This window comes from Cornus florida, unplaced genomic scaffold (assembly GCF_030987335.1).
Source record: "Cornus florida cultivar Cherokee Brave unplaced genomic scaffold, ASM3098733v1 CherokeeBrave_3.0.0_Hap2_Chr11, whole genome shotgun sequence".
Taxonomy (NCBI): Eukaryota; Viridiplantae; Streptophyta; class Magnoliopsida; order Cornales; family Cornaceae; genus Cornus; species Cornus florida.
Window position 1 is genome coordinate 73964408 of NW_026775581.1, and position 23486 is coordinate 73987893.

At 39.7% G+C, this 23486-nt stretch overlaps 4 protein-coding genes across 6 annotated transcripts; all 4 read right to left on the reverse strand.

The window, feature by feature from the left end:
* Window positions 1-4420: 4420 nt before the first annotated feature.
* On the reverse strand, window positions 4421-6856 carry LOC132281297 (uncharacterized). Its single transcript, XM_059783013.1, has one exon. The coding sequence runs from the start codon at window positions 6854-6856 to the stop codon at window positions 4421-4423; it is 2436 nt and encodes an 811-aa protein (XP_059638996.1).
* A 5190-nt stretch (window positions 6857-12046) lies between these two features.
* On the reverse strand, window positions 12047-13651 carry LOC132281298 (putative disease resistance RPP13-like protein 1). Its single transcript, XM_059783014.1, has 2 exons — window positions 13368-13651; window positions 12047-12314 (listed from the first exon to the last, which is right to left on the reverse strand). The coding sequence occupies exons 1-2, from the start codon at window positions 13649-13651 to the stop codon at window positions 12047-12049; spliced, it is 552 nt and encodes a 183-aa protein (XP_059638997.1).
* Window positions 13652-13893: 242 nt separating this feature from the next.
* Window positions 13894-14295, reverse strand: LOC132281299 (putative disease resistance RPP13-like protein 1). Its single transcript, XM_059783015.1, has one exon. The coding sequence runs from the start codon at window positions 14293-14295 to the stop codon at window positions 13894-13896; it is 402 nt and encodes a 133-aa protein (XP_059638998.1).
* A 1505-nt stretch (window positions 14296-15800) lies between these two features.
* LOC132283980 (uncharacterized) lies at window positions 15801-22397 on the reverse strand. 3 transcript variants are annotated; one of them, XM_059786040.1, is made up of 6 exons: window positions 22275-22397; window positions 17723-18943; window positions 17556-17606; window positions 17373-17471; window positions 16928-17089; window positions 15801-16223 (listed from the first exon to the last, which is right to left on the reverse strand). In XM_059786040.1, exons 2-6 carry the CDS (start codon window positions 18917-18919, stop codon window positions 16074-16076), a joined length of 1659 nt encoding a protein of 552 aa, XP_059642023.1. In that variant the 5' UTR covers window positions 18920-18943; window positions 22275-22397; the 3' UTR covers window positions 15801-16073. The 3 variants fall into 3 exon arrangements, with proteins under 3 accessions (XP_059642023.1, XP_059642024.1, XP_059642025.1); XM_059786041.1 differs by lacking the exon at window positions 22275-22397 and adding an exon at window positions 21864-22005; XM_059786042.1 differs by lacking the exon at window positions 15801-16223 and having other exon boundaries at window positions 16957-17079.
* Between the last annotated feature and the right edge of the window lie 1089 nt (window positions 22398-23486).

Consider the following 23486-nt stretch of genomic DNA (forward strand, 5'->3'; position numbering starts at 1 on the left):
CTAGTTAGCCAGTAAATCCGATAGCAATACACTAGGGAAGGTTCAAAGCTAAAAGCTACCTATCCTGATGAAGTAACTTTCCGACTATACTCTCTCTAGTGTCTGCATGATCATCTTTTGCATTTTACGCAAATTTCCATTCATATAGGGAATTGTTGGAAACGAGGGCATTAAAAACATAAACTTTTGATGAGGTTTGGAATAGATTCCGCTAATAATTTTTTGCGGATCTTTAGACGAGCACGTTTCTCTCCGCAAAGAGATGAACGTGATATATTTTCTTTCTCAAATCCGTTTCCGGGTGAATGAGAAATTAGTTCCAAAGTATGGTGTTTTGATAAGCCTAAATGGGTATGCAAAATACGGGAAGTGTTTGTCCCACATGGAAAAAAATGTTAAAACTAATTGAAATTTTAATAAACCAAATTTGGGCTTGGGCTGGGGCCTAATTGTAAAGTCCAATTATTCTTTTTATTAAATAGAATCTTGAATTGGGCCTTTAATTTTGGGCTGAGCTTATTTTAATGGGTGGTTAGTTTTTGAATTTAAATTAAAAGTTAGTTTTTTAATCAAAGGGTTGTATCTATTGGTTGCATCTATTTTCCAAAGAGTTGCATCTGTTTCTAAAGGGTTGCAACATATTGGAATGGATGTGTCTATTGGTGAACGAACACCATGTGAACCATTGCAACATATTGGAATAGATGTGTCTATTGGTGAACAAATACCAACTAAACCATTGCAACCAATTGGAGTGGGTGTGTCTAGTGTTAAGAGACATGAATAAATGGTTGTGTCCAATGATGAAGAGACACATATAAATGATTGTGTCCAATGATGAAAAGACACACCCAATCCGAAAAGACACCTTACTTAAAAACTACTTTTTAGTTTTTTTTCAAAGGGTTGCACCCACCCGAAAAGGCACCTTGTTGCCTATAAATACCCCATTTCATTTGCAAATTATTCATTTTTATTTTCTTCTATCTCCCTCTCTAGACTTGAACCTAACCCAAGTAGGTTCAAACCATAGGTTAAGTGGTCCAAGCCACTTAGACCTTAATCCAATTTCATCGAGTCATATTAAGATTAGTCCGAACCATTTGGTTTGGATTGTACCCAATTTAGTATTTATATAGTATAGATGTATTTTTGAGTCATAGAGAGTATTACACGGAGGAGGTTCGCCGTATCCACGAGTTTGTAGTACTGCTACTGGTGGATGTAGACCGTTGTATCCTGGGAGATAGACGCCACTGAGTCCGTTAGCACCATAGCGGGGCAAATCTATCTTAAGGACATAGTATCCAATACTAGCCTCAGTCCAGGTTTTTTATTTATTATTATTATTTTATTGCTTTATTTTGCATATTTAATTAAATATAGAGTAGCATATTTGATTAATGATTTCTTAGCATATTTTAATTAACTCATGACATATTAGTATAAGGTTTGTTATATCTTAAATGTCACATAAAGCATATATTTTACCAACACTATCTTCTGTCAAATAATTAAAAAACATGCGAATGCAAAAGAGCAAAATCTTGTTCGTATATACCCAGCTCATTGTCACGGACTTGAGCCTTTTCAAACTACCGTGCGGCCTTAGACACTTTCAAGCCCCCTTGAAGCGCTAAGTCAGCCTACCCGAGTGTGCTAGCTTAGTGAAGACTAAGGCTAGACAAGTGTTTTGCTTACTTGGGTGTGTAGGAAGAGGTTAGGCAAGTGAGCAAGAGAGTTTGGAAATGTATAGAACTTGTATTCCTTGAGATGAGAGATTACAACTTGGTTGCTTGGTGAGGAACAAATAAACTCCCACCCCCTATTTATAGGTCTTTGGCCTTACAAGAACATTCTAGATGTGTACAAATGTGTGGCCTAGATTTAGTGTCTAGAATCCTCCAGAAATATCTACACAATTCTAGAACTATCTACTATGTACAAGACAAGTCTAGAGAATTCTAGAGAACTCTATACAACTCTAGACAAGTCTAAAAAAGGCTAGACAACTCCACACTAATCTAGAGAATTCCAGAAAGTTCCATACTTGTGTAGAGAAGTCTAGAAAGCTCCAGTCCATGCAGGCTCCATGTCATCGTCTGCTGGGCGTCTGCGTGGTGCCTGCGTGGCATAGCCTCTTGGTAGCGGGGTGTGACATTTTCCCCCACCTAAGCTCGCGACGCCCTCATCGCGTCTTCTTGCTTAAACCGCTGGATATGCTCCGCAAACTGCCATAGTGTATCCTCATGCTCCCAGCTCGCCTCGCTATCTGGCAGGTTCTTCCATTTTACTAAGTACTCCGTATACTTGGGCACACCTCTCCTGCTCATCACACGATCCGCAAGGATGCAGTCAACTTCCTTGTCAAAAGATGTGACAACGGCCGTGGGTGCCCTATGCGATATGCCCCGAGTAAGGTCTTCCGTGTCTTCATGATAAGGCTTGAGTATGCTGACATGGAAGACTGGATGTATCTTCAGATTCGGTGGAAGCTCCACCATGTAGGAGACCTTGGCCACCCGCTTGACGATGGGGAACGGGCCCTCGTACCTCCTTACTAGCCCCTTATGCACGTTCCGGAAGGACTTAAACTGTTGGGGTAGTAGCTTAACCATCACCTGGTCTCTCACTATGTACTCTACCCGCCTTCGCTTGGTGTCGGCCCACTTCTTCATCTTCTTTGCCGCCTTGTCAAGGTACGCCCTAGCCAAGTCAGACTGCTCATGCCACCTCTTGGCAAATTTGTAGGCCGCTGGACTCTTACTATCGCGAGTTGAAGCAATGGCATTGGGTGTCATAGGCTGCCGTCCGGTGACAACCTCAAATGGACTGTGATTGGTAGCCTCACTCCGCTGTAAGTTATAAGAAAACTATGCCACCCCAAGGAGTTTGGCCCAATCTCACTGGTTGGCACTCACATAGTGCCTTAAATAAAGCTCCAGGAGAGCGTTGATGCGCTCCATCTGCCCATCTGATTGGGGGTGGAAACTCGTAGAGAAGTTGAGATCCGTCCCCATCTTCTTAAAGAGCCCCGTCCAAAATCTACCCGTAAAGCGCGGGTCTCTGTAACTGACAATGTTTTGTGGAACTCCCCAAAGCTTGACCACATGGTCAACAAACAACTCCACTGCCCTCTCTGCTGTGTAATCTGTTGGTGCGGGTATGAAGGTGGCATACTTACTGAACCGATCTACCACCACTATAATGCTCCCGCAACCCTCTGACTTGGGCAAGCAAGTGATGAAATCCATAGAGACGCTCTCTCATGGTCTCTCTGGAATAGGCAGTGGCTCCAATAGGCCTGCAGGATGTTGTTGCTCAATCTTGTCTTGTTGGCACACAAGACAAGTCCTCACATATGTCTCCACATCATCACGCATCCGAGGCCAATAGTAAGAATCTTCTAGGAGTGCTAGTGTGCGCCGCATACCTGGGTGACCAGCCCATTTGGTGTCATAGCACTCCCGTATTAGCTCCTTCCGCAAGTTGCCCCACCTGGGCACAAAGAGTCGGTCCCCTGTAGTGAGAAGTAAATCATCCCTTAGCCAAAAGCGCCGAGTCTTCCCTTCCTTAGCTAGCTGAATAAGGCTTTTGGCTAGAGGGTCATGCTGCAACCCCTCTTTGATTCGCTCCACAAGAGAGTGCTGGGACCGACTAATAGCTGCGAGCTCGGCCTTGCGACTAAGCGCATCTGCCACGACATTGGCCTTGCCCGGCTTGTATTCAAAATGATAAGTGAACTCTGCTAGGAAGTCCTGCCATCGAGCTTGCTTGGGGCTAAGCTTCTTCTGTGTCTGGAAGTAGCTGGTGGCAACATTATCCGTCTTAATCACAAATTGTGCCCCGAGCAAATAGTGCCTCCAAGTACGTAGGCAATGGCTGACCGCCGTCATTTCTTTCTCTTGCACAGTATAGCGCCGCTCGGTGTTATTAAGCTTGCGGCTCTCATAAGCTATGGGGTGTTCTTCCTGCATCAACACGCCCCCAATAGCGAAATCTGATGCATCCGTGTGCACCTCATATGGCTTGGAGTGGTCGGGCAAGCTAAGTACCGGCTCCTCCGTAACTGCCCTCTTCAAGTCATCAAATGCCCCCTGGCATAACTCTGTCCAACTCCAAGCACGCGCCTTCTTGAGAAGGTCTGTCAATGGGGCTGCTCTCGCCGAGTAACCCTTGATAAAGCGGCGGTAGTAGTTGACAAGCCCAAGAAATGAGCGTAGCTCTGTCACCTTAGTGGGCGGCTCCCACTCTTGAATGGCCCTCACCTTTGCCTCATCCATCATCAGCTTGCCATCCCGTATCTTATGCCCTAGGAACAACACCTCCTCTTGGGCAAATGAGCATTTCTCAGTCTTCACATAGAGGTCGTTCTCCCGTAGGACCTGGAAGACCGCCCTCAAGTGCTGCAGGTGCTCCTCTAGAGTGGTGCTAACACAACAATATCATCCAAGTACACCACCACAAAGCGATCCAAGTAGGGATAGAAGAGCTTGTTCATCAAAGTACAGAAAGTAACAGGTGCATTGGTGAGGCCAAACGGCATAACAAGAAACTCATAAGAGCCATACCTCGTCACACGCGTAGTCTTAGGCTCATCCCCGTCTGCTATCCGCACCTGGTAGTACCCCGAGCGCAAGTCAAGCTTAGTGAAGTAGCGTGCTCCACCAAGCTGATCAAAAAGATCGGCAATGAGAGGAATGGGGTACTTGTTTTTGATAGTCACCTTGTTGAGCGCCCGGTAGTCGATGCACATGCGCAAGGACCCGACCTTCTTCCTCTGGAACAACACTGGTGCGCCATATGGGGCCTTTGATGGTCGAATATAGCCCGCATCTAACAGTTCCTTAAGTTGCCTCCGCAACTCCTCCAACTCTGAGGGTGCCATCCGGTAAGGCACCAAAGCAGGGGGTTTAGAACCCGGTTCCAGCTCAATCTTATGATCCACCTCCCTCCTAGGTGGAAGCTTCTTGGGCAGCTCCTTAGGCATCACATCCGTGTACTCGTCTAGCACGGCTCGTATCTCCTTAGGCACCTCTTCTTGTGGGGAAGGGACTAGCTCATCTTCGGGTGTCTCAAGTAACGTAGCAAGGTAGCTAGTCTCTCCCTTCTTGAAGCCCTTCTTGAACTGCATAGCTGACAAAGCTTGGGCTTCCAACTTGGCGCCTCGCTCCACCGGCACCATGCATGCTGTGTTGCCTTCCATAATACACATAGTGTTAGCAAAAGGAATGGGGAAGGCTCTCACCTTGTCTAAGAATTCCAACCCAAGGACTAGTTTGAAGTCGTCCATGGGTACCACCGATAGGTCTATGTGGCCACCCCACTCGCCAATGCATGCTTGGACGCCGTGTGCCATGCCATGTATAGCCTTTGCCACCGAGTTAACTGCCTTCATGGAGCCCCCTTCTTTGCTATACTTGAGGCCCAACCTCTTGGCCTCGTCAAGGCTCACAAAGTTGTGGGATGCACCCGTGTCCACTAAAGCACGTGTGGGTCTCCCATTGATGCTCGCCTCCATGAACATTAGCCCTTTAGCCGCCGCCTTAAGGACTTCAGTTTTAGCCTTAAGGACTTCAGTTTTAGCCTTGATGGCATTAAGGATTTGCAGTGAACCCATCTGCGCCTCTTCCTGTTGTTGCTCTTCATAGCGGCTCGTCATGGCATTGAGGGTCTTCCGCTTTGGGCAATCTCGTACCCAATGTGGTCCATCACATATGAAGCAAGAACCCTTAGGCTTGGGTGCTCCTTCCTTGTTCTCCCTTCCCTCTTTGCCTCTATGGCCACCACCTGGCTTACGGGACCAATCCTTGTGGGGTGTAGCGCCCTTGTCTCCCCCACCTTTGCCGGCATACCTCCCCTTGTCCTTGTCTTTGTCTTTTGGCTTGGACGAGGGTTCCTTCTTGGAGCTGAAATCAATAAAGGACTCCGCCTCTGCAATAGCTGTGGCAAGGTCTTGCACGTTGCGCCGCCTCAACTCCGTCTTACCCCACAACTGCAATCCATCCATGAAGAAGAAAAGAGAGTCCTTGTCGGATAGATCCGGGATCTCAAGAGTCAAGTTAGTGAATTCCTTCACATAGTCCCAAATCGACCCAACTTGTTTTAGCCTTCGGAGTCTGCCCCTAGCTTCATCCTCGGCATTCTTAGGATAGAAATGCTTCTTAATTTCCCTAATGAAATCAGCCCAAGTATCAATAGAGACCGTATCTTTACCTATGTCACCATACTTTTTCCTCCACCATAGCATGGCATGGTCGGTGAGGTAGTGGGTCACCGTGCGTATCTTGATGGTCTCATCGGTCATGCCCGTAGCCTCAAAGTATTGCTCCATGCTGAAGAGGAAGTTCTCCAACTCCCTCGCTACCCGGTTCCCACCATAGCACTTAGGCTTGGGAATATCAACCCGGGGTGCTACTACCCCCGTAGTAGCTGTGCCGGACGCCACCGCCCGTTTGCACAATGTCCAGACTGCTCGCATTTCCTCCATTTGCTCGCGTAAAGTGCCAAGCTCCTGATCAACATAGCCACGTAGGGTGGCAAACTCCCCCAACATAAGTTCTCGAAGTGCTTGGAGCTCCTGCCGAAAGTCACCACTTAGGGCATTGAGTGACCCTTTGACAGCATTTTGGACCTCAACGTCCTCCGACTCCACCCCATCCATGCGCTGGTAAGCATCCTCAAGCTGCTCCAACACGTTGGCTATGGACCCCTCCATCTTTGCCACACGTGCCTCTAAGCCCGCCATGATGTCCTTCGACCTAGCCCTCATCCTCACTCCGCCTAGAGGGGGATTTGTTTCCCTTCCACGTAGAGTCTCCTCTTGGGTGCCAGTCACGTCTGATAGCTCCGCCATAGCTTCCTCCACACAAGGTGTGGCGCCTCACGACCTTAGCTCTGATACCAACTGTCACGGACTTGAACCTTTTCAAGCTACCGTGCGGCCTTAGACACTTTCAAGCCCCCTTGAAGCGCTAAGTCAGCCTACCCGAGTGTGCTAGCTTAGTGAAGACTAAGGCTAGACAAGTGTTTTGCTTACTTGGGTGTGTAGGAAGAGGTTAGGCAAGTGAGCAAGAGAGTTTGGAAATGTATAGAACTTGTATTGCTTGAGAGGAGAGATTACAACTTGGTTGCTTGGTGAGGAGCAAATGAACTCCCACCCCCTATTTATAGGCCTTTGGCCTTACAAGAACATTCTAGATGTGTACAAATGTGTGGCCTAGATTTAGTGTCTAGAATCCTCCAGAAATATCTACACAATTCTAGAACTATCTACTATGTACAAGACAAGTCTAGAGAATTCTAGAGAACTCTATACAACTCTAGACAAGTCTAGAAAAGGCTAGACAACTCCACACTAATCTAGAGAATTCCAGAAAGTTCCATACTTGTGTAGAGAAGTCTAGAAAGCTCCAGTCCATGCAGGCTCCATGTCATCGTCTGCTGGGCGTCTGCGTGGCGCCTGCGTGGCATAACCTCTTGGTAGCGGGGTGTGACATCATGCTCCCATATAATAAATGATACATTAAAGGTTTGTTGTTTCATATTAATGCACATGTAATGAGCAGGAAATTCAATGCATGAATTACATATGAGCATATTAAATGAAGAGAAGAGCCATGAATCTGTAAAAAATTAAAAACTATGTTTTATTACCTCACAGAAACAAAAACAAACGGAATTTGCCCATTAGGGATTATACATTTGGGCCGACAAGCTCACCATTCACCCCAAAGAAAAAGGTAATTGGGTTATATTCCAACGAAGGGGATGTGGGCAATGTTGGCCAGTAATCACCTCCATCCTCCAAGCATCTTTCTTTAAGAAGTGGACATTTATCAGTCTGAAAGCTTTGAAGCGTGGAAGGCAGGCCTTCATTTGGCAAGGATCGAACTTAGGGCATTCCTGGATATATGTGTGTGTGTGTGTGTGTGTGTGTGTGTGTGTGTGTGTGTGTTGAAGAGAGATCAGATTTTGGAGGCCCTTTAATGAAATGGATTCCAGATCCGGCAGACATTCGATACATAATTCACTTAGAGTTACGGGAAGTAGATAGTACTTGTCATTGTCATTGTAGTCATCTTCTTCTTCAAAAAAAGGAAAAGAGACCAGTTCTGGATATCCACATTGAATAGAGAACCGTCGAAGAGAGGTGAGTCTGCGCAGACCCCACTCTGACAACGACTTGAGTACTTTCCCGCAATTACCAATAGAAAGTTTAATTAGGTTGTGGGGCAAATTCCAATTCCCTTGACATAAGGACGTCTCAAGACCTGGACAACCACATATATTGAAGGATTCTAGGCTTTGAAGAATATGATCAAAAAATGACAAAGACCTCAGAATTGATTGTTGGTAAATATATGCTTCATGTGACATTTAAGATATAACAAATCTTATACTAATATGTCATGAGATAATTAACAATATGCTAAGAAATCATTAATTAAATATGTAATTCTATATTTAATTAAATATGCAAAATAAAGTAATAAAATAATAATAATAAATAAAGAACCTGGACCGAGGCTAGTATTAAATACTATGTCCTTAAGACAGATTCACCCTGCTGTGGTGCTAACGAACTCAGTGGCGTCTATCTCCCAGGATACAACGGTTTACATCCACCAGTAGCAGCACTACAAACTCGTGGATACGGCGAACCTCCTCCGTGTAATACTCTCTCTGACTCAAAAATGCATCTATACTATATAAATACCGAATTGGGTGCAATCCGAACCAAATGGTTCGGACTAATCTTAATATGGCTCGATGAAATTGGATTAAGGTCTAAGTGGCTTGGACCACTTAACCTATGGTTTGAACCCACTTGGGTTGGGTTTAAGTCTAGAGAGGGAGATAAAAGATAATGAAAATAAATGATTTGCAAATGATACAAATGGGGGTATTTATAGGTAACAAGGTGCCTTTTCGGATTGAGTGCAACCCTTTGGAAAAAACTAAAAAGTAGTTTTTAAGTAAGGTGCCTTTACAGATTGGGTGTGTCTCTTCATCATTGGACACAACCATTTATATGTGTCTCTTCACACTGGACACATCTACTCTAATTGGTTGCAATGGTTCACATGGTGTCTGTTCACCAATAGACACATCCACTCCAATAGGTTGCAATGGTTCACATGAATAGTTATGTCTGTTGGTTTTGAGTTGCAACCCTTTAGAAACAGATGCAACTCTTTGAAAAATAGATGCAACCATTTAGAAATAGATGCAACCCTTTGGAAAAAAACTAACTTTTAATTTAAATTCAAAAACTAACCACCCATTTAAATAAGCCCAGCCCAAAATTAAAGGCTCAATCTAAGATTCCATTTAGTAAAAAGAATAATTGGACTTTATAATTAGGCATATGCAATTCTATATTTAATTAAATATACAAAATAAAGTAATAAAATAATAATAATAAATAAAGAACCTAGACCGAGGCTAGTATTGGATACTATGTCCTTAAGACAGATTCGTCCCGCTATGGTGCTAACGAACTCAGTGGCGTCTATCTCCCAGGATACAATGGTCTACATCCACCAGTAGCAGCACTACAAACTCGTGGATACGGCGAACCTCCTCCGTGTAATACTCTCTCTGACTCAAAAATGCATCTATACTATATAAATACTGAATTGGGTGCAATCCGAACCAAATAGTTCGGACTAATCTTAATATGGCTCGATGAAATTGGATTAAGGTCTAAGTGGCTTGGACCGCGTACTTAACCTATGGTTTGACCACACTTGGGTTGGGTTCAAGTCTAGAGAGGGAGATAAAAGATAATGAAAATGAATGATTTACAAATGATCCAAAGGGGGGTATTTATAGGTAACAAGGTGCCTTTTCGAATTGGGTGCAACCCTTTGGAAAAAACTAAAAAGTAGTTTTTAAGTAAGGTGCCTTTACAGATTGGGTGTGTCTCTTCATCATTGGACACAACCATTTATATGTGTCTCTTCACACTGGACACATCCACTCCAATTGGTTGCAATGGTTCACATGGTGTCTATTCACCAATAGACACATCCACTCCAATAGGTTGTAATGGTTCACATGGTGTCTGTTCACCAATAGACACATCCACTCCAATAGGTTGCAATGGTTCACATGAATAGTTATGTCTGTTGGTTTTGAGTTGCAACCCTTTAGAAACAGATGCAACTCTTTGAAAAATAGATGCAACCATTTAGAAATAGATGCAACCCTTTGGAAAAAAACTAACTTTTAATTTAAATTCAAAAACTAACCACCCATTTAAATAAGCCCAGCCCAAAATTAAAGGCTCAATCTAATATTCCATTTAGTAAAAAGAATAATTGGACTTTATAATTAGGCCTAAGCCCAAGCCCAAGCCCAAGCCCAAATTTAGCTTATTTAAATTTCAATTAGTTTCAACATTTTTTCCATGTGGGACAAACACTTCCCACATTTTGCATACCCATTTAAGCTTATCAAAACACTACACTTTGGAGCTAATTTCTCATTCACCCGGAAACGGATTTGAGAAAATAAATATACCACATTCATTTCCTTGCGGAAAGAAACGCGCTCATCTAGAGATCCGTAAAAAATTATTAGCGGAATCTATTCCAAACCGTATCCAAAGTATGCCCCCGTTTCCAACATTGAGCAATTTCAGATTACAAGCGATCGGAGGTTGGGGGGAGACAAACAGCTTCCACTTTCCGAGAAGGACTCCAGACTTTGACAATCTTGTATATCAAGGAATTCAAGGCTTTGAAGAATCTGGTTGGTCGCAAGCAAGGATCGGAGATTCATGCAATTCCAGATATTAAGTGATCTGAGGTTGGGTAAGCCTCTTTCTCGGAAGGACAAGGATTCCAGACCATCGCAACTTTGTATCCACAGTTCACGGAGAATAGCGAAATTATTATTATTTACGCAACCCCCAACCCCAAATAACATTCCAACCTTTAGCCAATTCCAGATGTGTAACTCTTCAAGTGAAAGCATACTTATATTAATGTTGTTAAAGTCCTCCTCCTCCTCCTCCTGTTGCTGCTGCTGTAGCATTATTGTTGTCTCGGAAACGTTTGAGAAGTACTCCAAATTCATGCAATCATCAGTATGCTTCTTAAGCGCAGTGGGTAATGTTTCAGTGGGCCAGCACCTCAATGATGAACAACTTGCAATATTCAGCTCTTCAACACTCGAGATGCCGTCAGGTAGGGACTTCAGCGCATTGCAGTTCTCTATCCCAAGTCTTCAAAGTGTGGGTGGGACACCTGTCTTTGGAAACTGCACAAGTTTTGGACACCCAATAATCTTCAAAGATGTGAGAGACATGAGGTTATTCAGCTCATTTGGCAACTTCTCAAAATTCACACAATCTTCTTTGTTCAATTCCTGAAGATTAATGCAAGGTAGCCCTTCATCATTTAATTCATCTCCAAAGGAAACAAGTTTGGGGCACGACGCAACGGTCAAACTCTGTAGATGGACAAGATTATTTTTCTGTGTAATCCCCCCACCATTTTGCCACAAAGCCATCAGTTGGTCGCATTCTCTGAACTCAAGACTTCCAGTGCTCCAAAGGACTGCACCACTGCTTCCCCAAGGTAAGATAGCCCTACAACATTGTCAACTGTCAACCAGGTTAGTGTAGTTAGATCAACAATACTGTCCAGCACCACCTCGTGACACTTTAATCAACTTGGGACAACAACGTATTGTGAGCTCATGGAGGCAAGGGAATTGTCTTCCAGCTTCTTCAACACCAATTGAAAGAGAAGAAAACCATTCTTCCCATGCTGGCATGTCCTCAAATATCAGTGTCTCCAGTGATGGAAAAGTAAAACAATCCCCACAGACCTCAGCCCCCAAATTTTGTACTTCATGCATGCCTCGAATGTGCAGCTCTTTCAGTATGGGTAGTTGCCCCAGTGGTGGTAAACATTTGCATTTTCTACAACCTTCCAGGTTCACCATTTTAGAGAATGATGGATCACCTATCCACCTTGGAAATTTTGTGCCTCCGTAGAACTCAATTTTAAGTCTTTTTCATGTTTTTGTGAGATTATAGCTTGTCAAGTACATTCATTTCAAGGTTTTCATTTCGAAAACCATTGAAGTCACTACACCACACCAGCTCCAATTCATCAAGGTCCTGCTTAACCCTCAAATTTGCCTCATTTGCATCTCGAAGATCCATAATATTTTGCAACTCTGTAATAGAAATACTCCCCCGTAAAAGCCTCTGATTTCTTAATTCTTTTACTCCTAGCCTATCATTTTTGCCCACAACGAACTTTGACATTGTTTGTAAATTCGTCAATCTACCATCCCTGAGGGGATCTCTCATAATTGCACAGTATCACTAACGTCAAGATGACATAGTTTAATTAAATTTTCAATGTTTAAGGGCAACATACAAAGTTTTTGGCAACTGTGCAATAATAGTGTTGGTAAATTGTAAAGATTACTTACAGATTCAGGTAACTGATTGATTGAAGTCCTAGATAAATTAAAATACCTTAAATGTTTCAAATCACCAATTGAGTCCGGTAGCTCGGTTACGGAATAACCAGAAAAAGACAGCACCCTTAAACATTGTAACTTTGGGAATATATCAAGCAAAACCTTGTTTGCCAAGTAGCCTCCTCTAGTACCCGACAATGGTAGAAAAGTTCGCAAATGTTGCACTTTACAAAGAGGCATGAACTTCTGAAGTACTTCAAAATGTTGACGAATATATGACAAGTGCCGAGCTAATTAAGAATTTCAAATTGGTTATCACCCTCCAACTTATCTAGCATATATCCCCAACAACATGTAGAGCTAGATCATTTAGAAGGTAATGCATTACAAACCGTGATTTACTACAACCTGATTCTTAGAAAAACCACCTTGATAATAGATCATCAAAACATTCCTCGCCAAAATCTTCCATCCGTTTCTTTTCTTTTGATAGCTGCAGCAGACCTACCCCCATCCATAACAGAATTAGCTCATCTTTGTCAAATTCAGTCTTTTGGAAATATTGTACAGTAAGCAAAACACTCCTTTAAATGAGAGAGGAGATGATGATAGCTCAATCTAAGAGCTGGAAGAATACTACTTCTTTGTTGGGATAAATCCCATATCTTGCTATTCAATATATTCTCCCACTCTCTTTGTCGTGATTCATTGTGCAAGAGGCCTCCTAGTGTTTTTGCTGCCAAAGGCAAGCCTTTACATTTATTCACTATTTCTTCACCAATTCCTTTCAGATGTGGATGTGCATCAAAGTTTGCTCTCCCAAGTGCATGATGAGCAAATAAAGAGAGACATTCATCTTTCGACAGCTCATTTAGAGGGTAAGCCAGGGAAGGACGCATAGTTGATGTAATTTTTGCAACCTTTCCAAGGCGAGTGGTGACAATAATTTTGCTCCCAGGTGCCCCATGCATAAAGGGAAATCCCATTCTTCATAATTCTGGTTATCCTTTAGTTTTTGTTGAAGCATATTCAGAGCTTCCAACTCATGAGTTTTCGAAGTGACCGCCTCAAGAATTCTCCTTGTCATTCTAAGAACATCAAAATCATCAGAAACACAAACCCATGCCTTCATATCAAAAGGACCCTCTAAACGTTCGTCATCATAGACCAACTGAGCTAGAGTTGTTTTACCAATACCACCCATGCCCACAATGGGAATGACACAAACTTTGTCAACACTAGCTTCCTCCCTCAACTACTCCTCAACTATAGCCTTTTTATCTTCTTCCCTGCCATAAACATCACATTTGTCTACCAAAGAAGTCGTTTCCCGCCTTTTTCTTACTGTGTTAAACCTAATCCCTCCAACATTCTCTTTCAAATCCAGAATATTCTTCCGGGTTTCAATATCTTCTAATCTGGTGATGAGTTCCTCTACTTTAGCCATCATACTGCTACCAAGCCTAACAGCACTAGGAGGAGTGAAGCATGAGCAACAAATTGGGAATTTGGGATGAGCTTTCGTACCTTACTAGTACTGCTGCTAGCTTCAGATTCTGCCATAATCAGCTCGCATCGCAAAGTTTGAGTAGCGAAATCGTCGAGCAAATCATCCAAATCATAAGCCAAGTCAGTGAGATCCTCCATCCACGATTTGACTCGATCATCTGTGGTTTGCTTCTCCTCAGCGTTGGCGAGAACAGCCCGAATATCCGGCAACATTTTCTCCAATTTCTTCAACTGACGATCGATTCCCTCTCGACGGGCATAGTTTGACACTGAACCAGAGACCAATTTGTCAAGCAACACCTCAATGATCGGCCCAAGAAGGATCCCAACAACCTCCATCGATCGTTTCTGAAATCAAAGCAATACCTAAAAGAAGAAAGAGATGGGTCATTTTCTGAAATCAAAGCAAAGTGGGTTTTGCAAGTAATCAAATTAAAACCAAGTGCAAGACAAAAAGGGTTAACGGGAATTTTCAGAAGTCTTTGGACATACCTTGCCAAAAGGGTTTTGCAAAATTGTGAAAGATTGAGCAATATGATGATCAAAATGGGTTTTGCAACGAATCAAATTCAAACCAATTAAGTAAAAGGACAAAAAGGGTAGAGCAATTCAAAATTGTCGGCCAATGTCGAAATACTGTTATTCATAGCAATTGGAAAAAGCAGTTGATCGAAAATCAGAGAAGCAAAGCATCAAATCATTTAAAGGACAACACTCTTTTTCTTAGGATGAGTTCCTAACTTCTTTCTAATTAAGGTTTAACACGCTTACTTGGCATCATAATTAAAGGTAGTTATATCTGTGTAACAAGTTTGACTGGCCCAGTTTGGTAGAGGTGAAATATGCTCCACACTATTCTAATAAGGTTTTTTTTTTTAATTATTTATTTATTTAGCTTTTACAATAAATATACTCTTCAAATTGTTACGAAAATATTTTTAATATTTGTTGTAAAAAGCCAGTTATATTTTTTATTAAAAAAAAAAAAAAAAACCAAAACCAGATTGACAAAAATGTGGTGCTACTATTCTCCCACCTTGTAACTATTACATGTTTTGATATCTAATTAATACCAATTGGATAGACATTTTAAACTTTGTATTGTTTTCAAAATTGTTATGGGAGACTGTAGGATGTATTAATTAAGTGTTCAAAATGTATCAACAAGTGTTCCAAACATAGAGTGCGTAATTATACGGCACATTCATAAAAAGTGTTTGTACTCCTTGAATTAGTAACTTTAGTCTTTAACCGAATAACATCTATCATCCATATAAATTTTTATCAAATAACCAAAGGCTCGATTTTCCGCAAAATCCTTGATTATGCCTGAAAAATGCTCATTAAAAGGTCTAGGAGCAATGTGCTTTCGTTTTTGCCAAACATAAAACATTGTAGCCCAGCTTTACGCAGGAGCAAAAATGGATACAAAGAGAAGCGGATTCTTCCTGTAAATGAGATTTTTTTCTCATCATCATAAATTGAACAACTGTGAATCTGTGATGGCAACTTGAAACACTAGTAGTACAATAACACATTCAGAAACATAGCTAATTTGTTACCAACATCCGATTTGAATTTAATTTGAAGCCCAGATTGGGTTCTTCTGGCTGCTCTCCTTTGACAAATTTCAATGTGCGAAATCATCACAAGTACAACGGATAGGGCTAGGGGACAAATCTCTCATCAGCTTATGAAGAAATATAGCATTGAGCTTCTAGCTCAAGTGGTAATATCTTCACATTTACATATGGGTGGTTAAGGATGAAATACTATCACAAAACTTTTAACCATCCAGATCATAAAACAAATACAAATACAAAAACAAAACAAAACAAAACACATAAAAAAATGAAAAGGCATATTCCAATGAACTGAACAGGCAGCTATTTGTTAAATTTTTTTTATTCAGTGTACTACGCAAATCATTATGTAGTTCCAACCACAAAGCGAACAGCCCGGGTTTATTAGTGGATTGAATGAAACCGATATTTTATGCACACCTAAAAAAATAAAAATAAAATAAAAAATAAAAAATAAAAATAAAAAAGATAAATTGAAGAGGCCCCCGTAATTTGTACAGAATACTGCCACATATCTGATTCAGTATATATGAACTACACTTTCAAGGATGATTGTGAGGGTGTTGCTGAAGCCTTGCAGATTGGGCACCAATTCTTCAGCTGCAGCCACTGGTGTACGCAGACCATATGAAATGCATGCTCACATCCCAACCTCCCCACTTCATCTCCAAATGCATATTCTTCCTGCAAAATATCCCATAAATCTATATAATCAAATCGGGCAGTAGGTTGTGATTGGATGGCTGCAAAAGCAACGTCTCCATGGATGTTATACTCCGAGTGGGTTAATTCTAAGCTGAAGAATATAAGAACCTGTTTCTGGGATCATTGGGGGTGGGGAACCAATGTTTTGGTCCATATGTATATACATATAATTGATTGTATTGCAACAATGAGAATCAATTTGGAGCAGTTTGGCTCTCCAAAACCAAAACACATTGTACTTGCAGCAGATATAGCTAGGTCACGACTAGGATCAATCGCAAACTGAAATCCGACTGGCCCAGAAATACCTTTCAGTATGACATTGGATTTGTTGTAGGTCAACAACAGAGGATTGAAATGAACTTAGATGGGTTTACAAAGAGTCGAGCTAGATACATCCAAGTCATGAACTCAACTTGTACAATGTACATGGTTATTTGGGATGAAGAACTCAAACTTGGTTCTTTACAGTATCAAACCCAACCAACCTGCAAACAGAAAACTGCTTGGGCTTGGTTCTGTTGAATTAGATTAAAATCGGGCAGCTAGACATTGGTTTTGATTATGTTTGACACCCACCAAATGTAAGCTCTGTTCAATTCTAGTAACAGTTGCAGACTTGCAGCTGAATTAGAGACAAGCCACCGATTATTGAGAAATATTTGTAGTTATACGAAGAATACCTGGCAAATACTGCATTTGGTATCATCATCCCCACTGCATCCCGTTGTTCTTTCCACTGGAGGTGTAGGCTGATAGATGCTTCTCCTAAGACATCTGGATAATGCTTCTTCTGATAGTGCTGTGCTCACAGTACCCATCTTCTCCTCTAGAGCTAATAATTCCTAATGCAGCAGCAAAATATTGTAAGATAAAAACAGCTGAAGATAATATACTTAGAAACATATGAGATAATATAGTTTTCGTAAGTGTACGGTCTAATGTAAAAAAATAAAGATAAATTGTTATTCAAGTATATATTCTTTTAGAAGAAATGCCAATAATAATAAGAATTGCTCACCAAAAAAATAGAAAAAATAAAGGAGGAATACAACTAAGTCTGTGACAGAAATATTCAGGAAACAATTACTTAAGTACTGAGATGTATACTCTAAAATAATAACAAACCTCGTATGACATGTTATCAATATCCAGTCTCATGTCTCTATGCTGATCATAGAAGCTAAGGCTGCCAAGTAATAAATTTGTCTCCAAAGTAAGTAATTGCTGCAGGAAAAAGAAGAAGAATTAATGAACAAACATTCAATCTGGAGATAGTCTAAAGAAGAGAAGAATTCAACTACTTAATACCTCATATGTTAGCTCTTCATCTTGTTCAATTCTCTCAAGCGCCAATAGTACCTGGACAGTACAACAAAACATAAAACTTCAAAATACAATAAATAAAGTTTCCTCTTGAACTCCCCGTCTGTGCACCAGTGTAGAATGTAAATTGACATATAATATAGACAAAATACCTCAGTAATTCCATCCATGTTATATCGCCGCAAGCTATCATGATTCATTGAAGAAAGGGTAATGCCATGTTCTCCAACATCAATTGGCATCATACTCGGTACATTGCTACCACCAGCACTAGGACGGTTATAAGAATTCGAATAACTTGAAGAAGCTTCTGCTGAAAACTGATGTGATGAACTAGCATCATTTGAGCCAATAGCGATTTCAGGCTGAGGCATTTGTGGCATCCCAACAGGTGACCGAGTCAGTGATGCATTATTTTCATTTCCTTGATTAGAAAGCATCATCCTATTGTTACCATCTATTGACCTCCGAGTCCTAACAGATGCAACACCATTATCCCTGCTAGAAGGGAAATTTCTGGCTCGTCTTGAATCAGAAAAGGTGATACCATTGGTAGACATGGAAACAAGTCCTGATGATGATCCACTCATCTTTTTCCCTCTATCAGAATAACTGGTTTCTCCTTCAGGATTTCTCTTCTTTACCATATCCTTTCTTCTACTAAGTTTTGGATCTGATGATGAAGAACCTGATGGAAGGACATCAGATACTGAATTGCATTTTAAATTTTTCAAACCATACCTGCTTGCACTGGCACCATTTCTTGCCCCATAAAAGGTTCTTTTAGATGCCAAGGGAACAGAGGAACCCAATTGGGTATCTAGGTCTGCCAATCTAGATTTTTGCTGAAATGTCTTCTGGGATCTACTCTCTGATGCTATACTGGAGCTCCCCACTTCCGTCATTCCAACTTTGCCAGACTCCGCATCTTTTAATCTGCACTGAAACCCAGTCTGAACCTTTTCTGACGAGGGAATAAGTTCTGAGACTTCTGGCTCATCCTGAACGGTACTAGTTTCTGATGAATCTGGTTGTAGTTGAGAAAATCGCTTTCTGTGAAATTCCTGGAATGATTTTCTTGTGCTGGTCACCATGGAGGAACCCCTAGAGGAACCTTCAATTATTTCCTTGTCACTTGAAGAATGAATACAAGACCTTGAAGATTTGGCCTTCTCAGAACATTCAATTTGAGTACCTTTTCCGTAGTTAAGTCTGCCATTGCATCCAAGTCGGTTGCAAAATTGAGCATTTTGATCCCTATTGTCAACTGCATCTCTCAAAACAAGACCAGATCTCTTTCTAGGGATAGCAATCCCACCAACGGCTCTTTTACCAGAGTACTCATCCATATATAGAGGTGTATACCTTTTATTCTGTAACAAAAATAAGACACTCCTTGTCAGGACCTTTAACAAGTTTGGTCAATAATCTACTACTTAAGCCGAATACACATTTGTCAATAATATATAACTGAAGCTGAATACACGTTTTTTATACTGAAGAAATACCATGTGCCTATGTATTTTGCACTTCCAAGTACAACCCATGGAATGGGAATATGATGAAAATCAAACCAATAACCATAATAATTAACTTCTCAAAAGCCCAGAAATTTATTTTTCTAATAAAACATTGAAAAGTGTTTTTTTGACAAGGAGAAACTGCAAAATCTACATCCATTCATGGATCTACATAGTTTTAGACAATTAAATATTCTAAACTTTCCCCTCACAAGAATATAAAGCGAAGTGGGAAAGCAAGGCTACTTTGAGAGCATACAGACATAGAGAACTTGTAAGAAGTATTAAAAATAAAGAAATGGATAATAGTTAAGGGACAGATGCTAAAAATATGATAAAACTTGAAGCTAAATAAGGAGGTGAACTTTCATACAGAGGCGAACGCCTTCGTAGCCCAAGTGGGTTGCTCACCGTTGTCCTTGGGAGCCCGGCTTCGAGCCTTCACATCCCCACTCCCCACTAACCCCTAACCCCTAACATTCTTGCCATGAAAGGAAAAAATATATATATTTATGCAGAGAACAGTGGACAGGTACTTTGAACTGCTTGATCTTCAAGAGGAGATAGAAAAAGGAAACATTATTGCAGAAGGTCGTATGTCGCTGGGATAATGAAATCCTCACGTATCTCATTTTTGTTGCACATAAGTCATAACAAAGAACAAACATGATAATGTAGACTACTTATATTAGGAAAGTAATTAGTAATTACAAGTATAAACTAGGAGAACCAATAAACACTAAATGTTTGGCTTAATTTCTTATCTCAACAAAGAAAAGAAGAGATAATTGGCAAAACAAAGGAGAAGGAAAGAAGAGAGAAGATTTTTAAAAAATCATCTGTTTCTTCATGGAGAAGAAATGGAGAGGGAGGAAAGGGAAGTATGGGACCCCAATTTATATCCTTAATTTATTGTACCTCACATCTAAAATGTTGTACTTCTCCCCAGATGACTCCAAATCACCTCACTTTTGACATGAGGGTTTTAACAGGACAGCAGAAATATATTTCTCAATTAATTACTCAATTTCTCTTCTTTATTTCCTAATAAGTGAACAAAACCTTGGATAAGAGGACATCTAAAAAATTTTCTTCTCCTCTCTTCCCTTCCCTCAATTAGGTTGTCTGTAGACCATAATAGCACTGTAATGTTCAGTTGCGTCACAATATACACACACACACACACACGCAGAGTTTTCATTTGGAATCCTGATGCTAGACTGACTTGAAAGTATGGATCATAAAACAAAGTGTGGTAAACCACTTCTTTGACATTAAAACCAAACGTCATACCTTCAAGTCATGACTATCACTAAGCTTAATTCGCATAAAGAATTTTATATTTTCCAACCTTGAAATGGTCGCCAACTCTTGGAATATTGACAATAATACATATATATAGCTCAATGATAACCAATTCGAAATATTGACATATATAAAGCTCAATGACAACCAATTCGAAATCTTCCATTCAATGTTATGCAAAAAACCTACCACTCATTAGATTTTCTTTTATAAAGTTTGCTAAAATATCAACGTTTAGCTCCATTTCAGGAGGGCTTCATCCCCACTGCTCAATCCAAGAATATAAGCAATAATAAAGGTTTGAAGAAATTAGACCACCTTAATTGTCATTACAACAGTTTAGGCAGATTCGATTTTCTGAAAAACATAGTGAAAGGTTACCCATGAATACTAATATCCAGCTTTAAGAATAAACAGAGACCACATATGCCGTAGAAACCACCTCCTACTCCCAATGCAATAACAATAATTGAGAGCATTAACTATAAGGAGTTTGAACTAAACAAATTGATGCTTCATCAATCCAAAAGCCTATGGCATCACCAAGAGACACATAACATTCCACCAGATCAACGAATTCAGTCCAAATAATAAAAAAGAAAATAAGAAAATAAGCATTAAGCAGCAGACAAGCAAATAAGTTAAAATGTAATACTCTGATCTTCATGTTTCAAAACAAACAGTATTATTCGGGCTAAATCCCATATTACAATATAATTCAGAAGTATCTTTTCTCCAATCTACAATTTGACTGAACTTTCTATATAATGTATCTGTTTTAATCAATACCATCTAATTTATAGAATGACACAAGACCAAATATATAATCAGGCAGCACGCAAGCACTTAATCAAAGGTTTCCAAATAAGGTAAAAAACCGTAATGAAACCATTTTCCTAGCTATGAAAACTAAATCAAGATATATAGATGTCTCTCTCTCTGTATATATACGACTTTAAAAGGCTATAATCAATTTCATCACAAAAAAAAAAAAAAAAAATAAAAAATAAAAATAAAGGCTAATACCCCTCTGATTAGAAGGCTTTGATATAATTCAATTATCAAATATTTGTTTGAAATTCAACTCGAAAAAATTAAAAAATCAAAGAAACTCTCACCTATGAAAAACATTAAGATAACCAAATTTCATTAAAAGGGTCTCTAAGATCAGCAAAAGACAATAGAAACACAAGAAATAGGTCAATACTTGTATTTGTAGCCATCAAACATTAGACCAATCACCCAGATAGAAAACCAGATTATCTGGTCATCTTAAAAATTGAAAAGTGAGGTGAGGAGGTGGACAAAGCAAACTAAGGAGTAGAAAAGACCCACATGGCCAAAGACCCATAATTTTTAACCCAAAAAGATGGTTCTTTCTTTGCCTTTTATTTAGTAAAGAAGCTTTTGCTTGTTTGAATGATTCACAAACAAACTTTCCACCTTCTATTTATAAAGAAACTCTTACCCGCAATTTAAGCGTCAAAAAGCAGAAGAATGAAGACCTCTAACCCATAATTTCCAACAAATCAAACAGAATTATATATAAATATATATATGAAGAACAACTAGTCCACTTGCTCCTCTCTCTCCCCACTTCATCAGAGCAAAAGCCAAAAAAAAAATTAGTATACAATTTAATCAAGAATATATTATGCTTAATTTATTAATCAAATTGATTGACTTTTCATTCAAGAATTTTGTCCAGAAACTAAAAAATGGATTAAAAACATGTTAAACAAAACAAGCACAGACAAACAAACCAAAGAAAATTAAACTTTAAAAAAAAAAAAAAAAAAATTAATAATAAAAAGGTCCAAGAAAATTATTAATATTATTGATTGAACTTAATTGGGTTGAAAGAATTTCCATTCTCTACCTTTTTCTTCTTCTTCTTCTTCTTCTTCTTCTCCTTTCCACACAAGAAAAGAGAGAGGTTTGATTGAGAGAGAGGTTTGATTGAGAGAGAGGGAGGAGTAATCTTAATTTTGAGATCGATAGAGCTGAAAAAGGAAATGCAGTCCCACTGATTGGACAATGGATTGAAAAATCCCAGCCGTTGGATGAATTCTTTTTTTGAATCGGTCCAATATCAACGGCTGTTTGACTGAAACGTCACCGTTTAATGACCACCCCGGCCGCATCACCTAGACTATAAGAACCATGTGCTCTTTTTCTTGTGTGGACGGAACCTACCCCACCATTAATAGACCCACCAAACCCATTACTTTATTTATTTGCTAATTCTTCTCTTTTTATTATTATTATTATAGTTAATTTTTTATTTCAATAATACAGAAATGTTTTGCACTATAGAAAAATATAATGGGTAATTAATTGTCAGTTTTTAATGGGTAATTCAAAAAACAGTTTATGTTTCAAACGTTGGATCTTTATCACTTTAACTTCTTTTAAAAGTGTAAAATATATTTTATACCCGTATCTAATTTAATAAAAACAAATATATCAAACCAAATGACTGTAATATCCTCTTCTTTTTTTCTCATCTTGTAAATACTATCTTAACTAATTTTATTTTTATTTTTTTTGAAAAAAAAGTACCTAATCAAATGTCATTAATAAAAATAAAATTTATAAAATTTAAATATTATAAATTGGTATGAAAATTGATACTTCGCATTTTAATGACATTTCATGGTATTTTTGTTATAAGGTTATTAAGGTGTTTTAATAAAAGGAAAAAGTAACTTAGTCATTTTTAAAATTTTCATTAATTCAGGCAGGTGGAAGGTTAATGTAATCCTACAATGAAGATTTATTTGGTGAATAATTTTTTTTTTCACGGAGCATGTGAACAACTCTATTCAATAATTTATTTAGTTATTCTTAGTAGGTACTCACACACGCACATCTTCATTGAGGCTCGAACCCCTTGACCACCCTTTGAAAAGTAAGAATTTGATACCGTTAAGTGTTACAAGGAGTACTTGTCCCACATTGGATCCCGATAAGAAATAAAGGGGGTATAAATAGGAGGGTATGCACGCAACACTCTCCAATAACTTAAGCTTTTGGGTAAATAGGCAAAGATCCAGTCCTTAATCCGGTGTCATGCGAAGCGGCTGGCCCG

Coding starts and splice junctions, on each gene's coding strand:
- LOC132281297 (XM_059783013.1), bottom strand. CDS start 6,856: ATGGCGGAGCTATCAGACGTGACTGGCACCCAAGAGGAGACTCTACGT.
- LOC132283980 (XM_059786040.1), bottom strand. CDS start 18,919: ATGGATGAGTACTCTGGTAAAAGAGCCGTTGGTGGGATTGCTATCCCT. Junction 17,607..17,722: donor ACATGGATGGAATTACTGAG/GTATTTTGTCTA, acceptor TGTACTGTCCAG/GTACTATTGGCGCTTGAGAG. Junction 17,090..17,372: donor TTGATAACATGTCATACGAG/GTTTGTTATTAT, acceptor CTGCTGCATTAG/GAATTATTAGCTCTAGAGGA.
- LOC132281298 (XM_059783014.1), bottom strand. CDS start 13,651: ATGGGTGGTATTGGTAAAACAACTCTAGCTCAGTTGGTCTATGATGAC. Junction 12,315..13,367: donor TCACCACTCGCCTTGGAAAG/GTTGCAAAAATT, acceptor AGATCCCCTCAG/GGATGGTAGATTGACGAATT.
- LOC132281299 (XM_059783015.1), bottom strand. CDS start 14,295: ATGGAGGTTGTTGGGATCCTTCTTGGGCCGATCATTGAGGTGTTGCTT.